Source organism: Petaurus breviceps, unplaced genomic scaffold, assembly GCF_028583685.1.
Source record: "Petaurus breviceps papuanus isolate PSGF00001 unplaced genomic scaffold, PetGlider_PUasm1.0 90383, whole genome shotgun sequence".
Taxonomy (NCBI): Eukaryota; Metazoa; Chordata; class Mammalia; order Diprotodontia; family Petauridae; genus Petaurus; species Petaurus breviceps.
This window is the reverse complement of record NW_027187234.1, coordinates 1991137-2001710: the sequence shown is the minus strand read 5'-3', so window position 1 is coordinate 2001710 and position 10574 is coordinate 1991137. Positions and strand designations below refer to the sequence as shown.

The window sequence follows — 10574 nt, the reverse complement described above, 5'->3', positions numbered from 1 at the left end:
ATATCATTTATCATAGTAAATATCAGCAGTATTATTACTATTTGTTTGTAACCCAATATAACAGCTTTAAATTATCAAATTTTATAACATAAGAATCCAATTCACATGTAATACAAAATCCAGATTTAAAAAAATTGCTGTAATACCTTTCCTACTTCAAAATGTTTTTTTTTTTTAAATTTTACTTGCTAAGCAGACTTTTAGAAAAACAATACAATCTTAGAAAGATGGCAACAACATAACAATGAATTTCAAATGACATCAAATGATTTATACAATAATTGATCTTATCACTCCTGGCATCTGCTTCAAAGCTAGAGAGATAAGAATGTTGTATCCAACACATGCCACTCATTACATTAAACATTTTACAATCATTATACCATTTTGATCCCATAACAAACCATTCATTTTCCCTTTACAAATTCAGGACACAGGTCAAGCAGAGATAACAAAAAAAACTTCTGGTTTTTAAAGCAATCCCAATATCCTATTTCCGACTTCTTAATGATTAATTCTTAGAATTTGAGAAGATATTTTGTTTGTTTGTTTGTTTGCTTTTTATTTCTAACTTTTAGTATAAGTCCAGGCTGGCCAGACCAGGAACTATAAAGAAAGGGATTTTAAAGATTTCTCAAATTACAAAATTTCAAAATATTACAACACTCGGGTCAGAGTGTCCCATTCATCATTTTCTATTTCTTTAACTATATAGCCTTGTCAATGGGGGAACAACAGGGAGAAGAATCTCGGTGGAATTTTTGAAAGTGAGAGCTTTGAATCTGCCTATCTCAAAGCTTCACCTTTGAGGCATCTCCTTTTCAGATCTAAATATTTTCCCAATTTGCCTTAGGGTCAAAGAGTACTAACTCAAGCACCGAATTAAGCAACTAACATCTTAGTTGCATCAGATGAGGCAGGAGATAGCTATCCTGCCTGCTTCTTTGATCTGAGGGGAGGCATTCCCAAAGAGGGGCCCACCTCCCCACTTCTCCAATGCCCCATGGGGGAGGAGAAGGAGTGGCACAGGGTAGAAAGTTTGCTCAAGCACAGTGAGGTGCCTTTTAAAGTTTTTGGAGACCAAATTTATTAAGACACATGGCCAGAGTCTCCTTTCAGGGAAGGCTCCTGCCATGCCCCTGCAGTCCCAGAGAGAGAGAAATTTCCTAACTACCCCAATTCCCTCAGGAGGGAGGGGGTGTGCAAGTCCCAATCTCACCCCTCTTTCTACTTCAGAGGGTGGAGAACTCCTCCCTCTAGCTCCGTGCTCTTCTTCCCCCCCCCACACACAACTGGGGGCAGCAGGCTGGAGGGGGGGGCCTGCACCTTCCTTCCCCACCCCAATCCATTGCAATGCCCAAGGGTTGCCCTGAAGCCTCCACCCTGCCACTACCCTGGTTCCCTCCACTGTGGGGCTGGGGCTGCTTTCTCCTCACCCCTCCCTTTTCTTATCTCTCTTTCTCAGAAAGGGAGACAAAGAGAAAGCTGAAAGTTCAATAGTTGCCCTGGCTGTTTCTGAACACAGAGGGTGTTAGTTACAGACAGACAGACATTTCACACAGAAACACTTAACACTCACAGATACTAACAGACAGACCCATGGGCACCCCCAGTCATGCACCAGATGGCAGGCCAGGATACAGCTAGCTCTGTCCCAGAAGGCTAACCCAGTGTTTTTTTGGTGGCCCAAGAAAGAGGGGAACATATCACTGCATCCTGCAGCCCCAATTTTCCAACAGATGAGCACTCTTACAGAAACTGAAGCCAAACAGAAATCAAACAGACAGAAAATCACCTCTGGAGGCTGGTACAGACGTCTGGGTACACAGAGCTGAAATGAGATCTGCTTGACATCAGGGGAAGGTTTGGAAGCCTTGAGTCCTGAGCCCTGAAAAGATTTCAGGCACCAGCTGCTCTAGGAGGTCAGAGCTGAGTGGCCTCCTTCCCCTGATGGCGAGGATCTTCCAGGCTGGGTCTTGGACAGTGACACGGAATGCTATCGATCTCACTGGGGCCTCCAAATGTTGCACCCAAAACACAAGCAAGACCCAAGTAACAATTTAGAATTGAACCCTTTATTGGCTCCATGTTGGCTGATCAGGCCATGTTGGCTGACAGGGCCCCTCCCCAAATTGTACAGCCCAGGTTTTTTTTTTTTTTTCTATTACAACTTTTATTCCTAGAAATATTTTTATCCAGAAAAGTCTTCACCCCTCTCCCATAAATGACATCCTTAGGGCATATTGGAGGCTGCTAAGTGATGTAGTAGATAGAATGCTGGGACTAGAAGAGTCGGAAAGACCTGAGTTCAAATCTGTTCTTAGATACTTACTAACTACCGTGTTTCCCCGAAAATAAGCCCTCCCCTTACTGTGTAAGATTCCTCTAAAATAAGCCCTCCCCCGAAAATAAGCCCTATTGAGATTGCTACTGTAGTGAAGGTGCGCTACACACTACATTACGGTACCCTCTGTATGCACTGTTCCCCCCCACCCTGGTGAAATGCACGCCGTGCTCGAGCTGCATCCAATCAGAGCTGCAGCAGTGAGCGCGTCATCCTGTTCTTCCCCAGTGATTTGCTTATTGAATAAAGGTACATTTTTTTGTTCACATTTACCTGTTTATTAAAATTGCTGTCAATGTTCATTAAAATAAGCCCTCCCCTGAAAATAAGCCCTCTGGTGTTTTTCTGTCCAAAAAAAATAATAAGACAGTGTCTTATTGTCGGGGAAACACGGTATGTGACCCTGGGCAAGTCACTTAACCTCTGTTTGCCCCAGTTTTCTCAACTATAAAATGGGGATAATAACGGCACCAGACTCCCAGGATTGTCATGAGGATCAAATTAGATGATATTTGTAAAGCATTTAGCATAGTACCTGGTACACAATAAGTGCTACATAAATGCTAATTATTACTATTACTTTTATATCATTTTCTATTATTGAGGGCACTGGATCTGAGGGAGGGAGCAGAGCTGGAGAAATTAAGGTTTAAAGTTTCTGGGATGTGAGGAATACAATGGTTATTAGAGGAAGAAACTCAGTTCAAGTGTGAGGGCTCGTGAATGAGTGGGGTATATACTGTGCTCACAAGACACTCACCTTTTAGTAGTGCCTGGCCTTTCTGGGAGTCCTCCTGGAAAATCATTCTCTGGGAGACAAAGGATCTCAGGAAATCACTTGAAAGCTGATAATTAATGGCACCATTGTGAAATCATGTCATCTGTATGGCTTAACTGAAGTGGAGGAATGGAAAAAGGATGGGAAAATTGAGGTGAGTATAAGAAGAAGTCTGGGAATGTCGTTGGGGAGGTGGAGGTGCTCAGTATTGGACCTACACATTGGGTATGATAAGATCCCTATGGCATAATAAATGGGTCCATGCCAGAACCCATTTTCTTTCTTACAACTACCAAGATAATTTTCTAGCACATAGTTTTGAATATGCCACTCCTTGACTCAAGTATCTTAAATGAATCCTCATTGCTTCTAAAATAAAATACAGCTTCCTCAATTTAGCATTTAAAGGACTTTGGAATCATATCCCAGACTATACTTCTAACTGATAACACATTACTTAGTCAGTAAATGAGTATTTATTAAGTACCAGACTCTGTGCCAGGCACTGGGAATACAAATACAAGCAGAAAGAAAAATAGACCCTGGCCTTAAGGATTTTACATTACTCCCTTGTATGACACTCTAAGTACCAGTTAAAAGGGTTTGCTTGCTGTTCCCCAGACTGAGAGTTCCAGCTCCTGCTTTCATGTGACTGTGGGGTCTGTTCCATTCCTGGAAGGTACTTTTCTCATTTCTGTCTCCTACAATCTTTAATTTGCTTCGAGGATTAGTTTTGGGGCCACCTCCTACTGAAAGCTTACTCATTTGTAAAATGGGAATAAAGCCGATAGTAAATAATCTATTAGTCAGCAAGCATTTATTAAGTGCCCACTCTGTACTGTGAATTGTGCTAAGTACTGGGGATACAACTACAAATGTGACAATCACTTCCATCAAGCTTGCATTCTAGCACATTAATAAATAAGCAATTATGAGATAGACACAGCACAAATTAAAAAGTGATGGGGATATTGGGGAAAGAGGGAAAGATTCTAAACTGGAGAATTAGGAAAATTTTCCTTAAAGAGGTCACCATTGAGTTGAAACTTATCATTGGTGACATCATAAGGAATGTCATTGACTTTCTCCTAGAGAACAAGCCAGGAAGAAGGAATAAGGTAAGTAACTAAAATTTTCTAAATCTCTCCTTAGTTTTTGGGAACATCCTCTATATCAAGGGAACCATTGCATAATGGGGAAAGCCGGCAGATCACTTCCAAAGTCTCTTTGTCCATGCTCTGTTGGTGATCAATGGAGGCAGTGCAATAGTTACAACAAATGACCAGAACAATCAACAACCAGAAAAACACAAACTCCCCTAATCACATGTGGTCACTGGTTTTCCTTGACAGCATTCACCTTTGAAAGGTCATGGAGCTGACTCTACAAAGGGGTACTGTGTTCTGAAGGACTGGGGCACTTGGAATAATTTAAGGAGAAAAAATTAGTCAAGAAAATAAATACAATACAACCTTTTCAGGAACCTTCCTAAAACATAGTTCTCCCTGCTCTTTTCCCTGTCATACCTGGGGCATAGACAGGTACCTTCAGTTTAGTTTGTTTCAGATGAGCTCAATACATTTCAAGAAGCATTGATTAAAAGGCTGTTATGGACTCAGGACTATGTGGTCTATCGGGACAAAATAGAGAGACCAGACGTGGTATATACCTTCAACAAGATCACAATCTAATAGGCAAGATGATTAAAATATATTTTAAAAGCTAGATGAATGGTATAGGCAGCAGGTGGTCACTGAGCACTGTGAAGGAGGTATCACTGTGTTCAATCAATTAATCAAGGCATTTATTAAGCCCCTAGTATGTTCCAGGCACTATTTTAGGTGCTGGGGACACAAAGAACAAAACAATATTTTCAGGTATTGTTCTTGAGTAAGTTCTCAAGAAATATGTATTCTAAGGGAGAAGGCTACCAAAATGAGATTAGAGATGGGTCTTAAAGAGTAGAGAGGATGTGAGTGGGCAGAAAAGAGAAGAAAAGAATAATGTGAGCAAAAGTAGAGGAGGGTAATATATCAGGTGAGTTCAGGGGACAATCAGGAGTCATATCAATCTGACTGGCTGGAAGAGAGAATTCAAATAGGGGAGAGGCAAGTATATGGAGGAGAGGGATCAGTAAGAAACAAAGATAAAAAATTTTGGGTCCAGGTAATGAATGTTAGGTTACATGGTTTAGAATTCATCCGGTAGACAAAAGGCTATTACAGAATAATAGAATCTCAGAAATGGAAGGGACTTCACAGAACATCCAGTCCCACTCGTGCCTAAATAGAAATTTCCATTACAAAATCCTCAGTGTTGATTCAGCCTTTGCATGAAGAAGACCCCTAGTGAGAGTATCTACTGTCTCCTCAGGCAATTCAACTGTACTTTTGGACAGTACTAATTGTTAGAAAGTTTTCCCTCAAATTCAGTCAAAAATGCTTCCTTGCAACATTAGCTTTTATCCCTATTTCTGTCCTTCTTTTGCTCAAGGGATCAGCAAACAGAGTACTTTCTTTGGTGTAGAAGCTGAGGTGACAGCTTCCAACAATCCTACATACCTGATTCTAAGCACCACTTGTCTAATTCTCCCACCTTAAGATAGCTCTCACTTCCTCATAAGTCTCTTCTCTGTGCTAAGCATGGTGATTTCCTTTTACTGATCTTTATATGACATGGTTTTGAGTCTGTTCACCATCCTGGAGGATGTAGACACTCAAAAGAATAGGTCTTGTTGATTCTTTGGATGAATTTTAATGAATAGACATTGAAAAATCAGAAAGGTGTGATGATTCCAAAAATAATAATACGCTATTTTAACCTCTCCCTTTACCCCTACTGCCCCATTGTATGACAAGCATTGTGTAAAAGAGAGATCAGTTTTCAGTGTCAGAGTGATCTCAGGGTATATAGAGAGGACGATTTTAGGAGAGGAGCACAGACGTTCTAACAAACTTCACTGGTGACTGATTGAAGGGAAGGAAGGCCCTGTGAAAGTCTATCAGGATGAAGGTCCTTTTTCTAACTGTAGCACTAAGCCTGTTCTCCATCCTCCATGCTGAAGAATCAACATCTTCTGGAGAAGTATTGGAGGTGAGGCTGCATCAGGAGGTCTTGTAGATCGGAGGGAGGCTTGTAAGCTAGCAAGAGGCTGTCATTTCAAAATTAGGACCCTGCCAGATTCTTTTCAGGAGGATCTGCAGCTGTGAGACCCAATTCTGCAAGAGGCAGCAGCTTTAGAGCTATGGACTCAAGTAGAAAATGTTGAATTGAGTCTATGCAGGAGGTAGATGCTAGATCAAGGATTTTATTGTTCTCTCGTTTTTGATTTTATTTACTTTGTGCAGAATGAACTGAAAAGGGTGGATATGATCCACTTAATTTTCTCTGCCAACAAACTTTCCAAACAAGTCATATTCCAAAGTGGAATTAGGTCTCAAAGGATTCAATGTCACTCTCATCAGGAATTTAGTTTGTGGGTTCAAAGGCACACCTCTGCTTCAAATTTGGTCATAGAACATTTGGGGCAACTGTATAGGTTTGGTTCTCAAGAGTAGTTCAGATGAAGCTCCTGACCTCTTCCTAACAACTTCTCATTTGAGTATTCTGCCACCAGGTTCACCATGATCCCTGAGGTAAAGGACCAGCCAATTTTTATTTCAGTTAGGGTTAAATTCAAAGAGGGGGCCAAGTATAGAAGGACTTAGCTGAGAAAGTTTGTGGAGGAGAAAGACCTGCCTCCCTCATTTTTCCTACCTCAAACTCTGGCTACAAATTATGATTCTCTCTAGGGCACATACCATGTAAATGCTATTGTGGCAGACAAGGAAATTCCTAAGGAGAAGAGGCCTAAGTCCTTCTCACCCGTCACCATCACCCTGGTTAATGATGGTGATCTGGAGTTCTCATTTACCATCAGGTAAGTATCCTGCATAGAATAGTCCTTTCAGCTGGTTTATTCTTTTATATCTCCTATATCAGGACCAAAGCTAGAGCTGATAATTCTATACTGTCTGCTTACCTAACTTGACCACACGTAGGAGTTAAAAGTTTTCATATATGAATATGAAGATTAGGTTTATTTATTCATTTTTTTTACTACCAAAGGGTGAAAAGTTTACTTAGCACTTATTGGTTGACTCCCTGAGTCACTGTCTACCTGCGAGTTCCCACATGGGCTCAGGTCTCCTCTAACTTTCCTCATTTCCCCTGTTGATGCCTCCATCCTATAGCATTCATGACACAAGTTATCATAGCAGGTTATATATATTTCAGACTCATAACAGGCCTCTCTCACTATTTCCCTTAGGGTTACCTGAGATTTTCATTCCTTAGAGGTTAAGGTGTTCTATGATTCCCAGCTGTATACATTGATCTCCAGAATACTGTATGGTCGAAAGCAGGATGGGAAATCATCCAGTTATTTATGAGTAGAAATAGATTATAGACTGGGATACTGTTCTGCTTCTGCTGTACTTTCCATAGTTGATAACTGGTCAGGAGTAAGGGAATCAAACCACCTTTTAAGATTTTTGATGACATTACTTCTCATCTGCAGCAAAACTATTCATGTGTTCTGTTTTTCAGGAAGGATGGCAAGTGCAAAGAGATTAAAGCAAGATTAGAGAAAACAGACAATCCCAATGAATTTATCATGAGTAAGTGACTTAAGCATGCCACATTAAAGGGACTCTAATAAGGAAGTGAAGCCCGAGACCAGGTTTCAGAGATGATTTGAACTTGGGACCTCTCTGTAGCCTTGGAGTCCAAAGGCTGAGTCCGCTTGACAGAACACAGTGACTGGGACAGCTTTTTTCCATGACATGGACTGAATTAACCAGTGGGTCTGTCTTCATGGAGGTGTTGTTGACTATATTACTGGGCCCAATTTAGCTCTGGGTGGCAAAGGCAGGCTAGGCAGCTGCTCTTTTGGTTAGCTTTGGCTTTGCCACAAGAACACCCACTTAGCCACTCTACTCCTGTTCAAGTCCTGGCTCTGAAAATTTTGCCATGAGATATTTCCTTGGGGAAAGGTATTGTCTCATGGAGGCTATTCTGAGGACTCACATGTGTACTTCAGGAAGTATAGGAGACAAAAGTGTACATTAACATGCTAATACCAAGAACATGAGGAGTACTGTTCGGGGTTTGTGCAAAGGTGGGGTACCACAGCACAGATGTATGGAACCCTGGAATTAGAGGCATATAGAGGGTAGGGAAGACACTAAGAATAAAATTAAACTGTCTCAAAATTCTGTTCAGGGTGGAGATGGATGCATCCATTTATATCCTGGTCAGAGTAGGTCATGAAGCATGTCCTAGAGACCTGGCTTTGCCTTCATTCACTCATTTAACCAAGATGTATTAATTAACTCTAATATTTAAAGAATCATGCTGTTCAATGAGTAAAGGTTAAAATTCAAGTAAAACATCACATCTACTTAAGGTACAAAAAACTTGGACCTGACCTATAATTAAATTGATATTGGGAACTCCCAGCAAGTGAACTCTCCATATCAGTGCAGATACTCTCCAATTTACAGTCTTAGAGAGTTGCCTGGTACCTTAGAAGTTAAGTGAGTTGCTCTGGGTGAGAGCAAGGTCTTGAATTTAGATCCCCCTTATTCCAAGGCTAGGTCTCCATCTATTACACCTCACTTCATCTCTGACTCTATTAATTAACCTCTTTGAACTTCTGTTTCCTCATCTGTAACACTAGTGTTAAGATTAAGTGTTTTTAAGTTTCCTGAAAATTCAAAATAATTTTATCCTGTGGTGTTATGACAGACAATATTATATGATAAGTTCATTAGCAAGTTATAAAATAAAACATTTTTCATGATTCCTGGATATCCGTTACTTACCAGGGACACTGAATCTAAAATTTGCTTCAGTCTCCTCACAAAAGATATTTTCTAAGAGGATTAAAGATGCTAAAAGTATTTATCCTCACTTCTTCACAGATGAAGGTAGATACCATGTGTATACAACCAAGACCTCTGCATCAGGTAGTTGGATTCTCTTTTGTGAAGGCGAATTCAAGGGTAAACAATTCAAACTGGTCAAACTTTTGGGTAAGTAAATCCCAGCAAGAGAACAATGTCAGCATCTGAGGTAGCTATTGCAACCTGCCCACTTGGATTCCCTCAGAGAAGGAGTGGGGGGAAATTTCTCCTGTCCACATTTGTTTTGAACTTGATACAAGTCAAAATCTGGCAAAGAGGCTGGTGGATTCCATGAATTACCTCCAAGATTTTGTCAGATGCATGTTTGATGGTAACATAGGTCTTATTAAGGAAAGACTTTTCTAGATGCAGGTACTGACTCAGTTCATCTTTAATGAGACAATATGAGGGAAATCCTGCTTTGAACAAAACAGGAGAAGGAGGGAGAAGGCAAGCTTGCAAATGCGTCTTCATTCCTTACCCTTTTCCTCAACCACTTTTCTGGAGATTTTAGGGTATTAGGACCATTTTGTTTAGTGCAGGTGTAAGAGATTTATATAACACTTTTCTGTAGAGATGATTTGGGAAACATTTGAGTTAGGGAATTTGTTGGAAGAAGATAAAGTGTTCTCAACTTTCCAATGTCCCACAAATTCTTTCCTGTTGTTTCTTCATGCTGTCAATTCAACTCACTAGGGTACAAAAACCAGAGACTTTCACAATAGCGAGTGACTATTATAGACAAAAGAATCAGAGAAGGGTCTAGTGACAATTAATAATTTATTCTCTCCCTCTGAAGGTCCAAACACAGAAGTGGACCCTGAAGCTTTGAAGGACTATCAGGAGTTCATCAAAGAGAAGGGTTTTAATGAAAAAAGAATCATCTCTCCTAAGCAAGAAGGTAATAACAATAATGGACTTTTGGTTCCATCCTGCCCTGTCCCTTTATCCTTTGTCTTGTACCCACTTCCCTTCCCTCTCCATTCCAGTTGTTTTCTCACTTTAGAAACTGTTTTATACTAACTTCTTAGCAGATGGTCTCTAATTGTTTAAACCAGTGACATGCTTGGAAGCTTTGTGGTAGGAAGTGCTTTTGGCAAATAAATGCATTCACATATGTCTTTGTTTCTGCAGAGGCCTGCATCCCAGAAAGTGCTTAAGGTATGTACTCTTTAAAGAGCTGGAGAGCATCTTCCAGAATAGTCTATAATCCTAAACATTAGCTGGTATTTAAGTATCTACTTTGTTCAATTTAGTCATGTGTAGGTAAACTTCCAAATCATGACTGAGGGGTGGATGGCCCTTTTTAAAAACATGTTTCATACAGTCATCAGCCTCCCCTTGAATTTCTATGCCTTTTTGAAACCTCTTATCCCCTAGGACAGGGCCCTGCTAGCTCATGGGAAGCTGTCATTTCTGCTTCCTTATTCAATCCCTAAGATTCATTACTGAATTTCCCTCTGACGTTTTCTAGGAGAAGACAATTCCCATCAACCTCAGAATCATG

At 40.5% G+C, this 10574-nt stretch overlaps 1 protein-coding gene across 1 annotated transcript; it reads left to right on the top strand.

Moving 5' to 3' along the window:
- Window positions 1-6128: 6128 nt before the first annotated feature.
- Window positions 6129-10227, top strand: LOC138177269 (late lactation protein B-like). Its single transcript, XM_069108366.1, has 6 exons — window positions 6129-6215; window positions 6914-7041; window positions 7710-7780; window positions 9086-9196; window positions 9867-9968; window positions 10202-10227. Exons 1-6 carry the CDS (start codon window positions 6129-6131, stop codon window positions 10225-10227), a joined length of 525 nt encoding a protein of 174 aa, XP_068964467.1.
- The last annotated feature ends 347 nt before the right edge of the window (window positions 10228-10574 follow it).

Coding starts and splice junctions, on each gene's coding strand:
- LOC138177269 (XM_069108366.1), top strand. CDS start 6,129: ATGAAGGTCCTTTTTCTAACTGTAGCACTAAGCCTGTTCTCCATCCTC. Junction 9,197..9,866: donor CAAACTGGTCAAACTTTTGG/GTAAGTAAATCC, acceptor CTCCCTCTGAAG/GTCCAAACACAGAAGTGGAC. Junction 9,969..10,201: donor CATCTCTCCTAAGCAAGAAG/GTAATAACAATA, acceptor TTGTTTCTGCAG/AGGCCTGCATCCCAGAAAGT.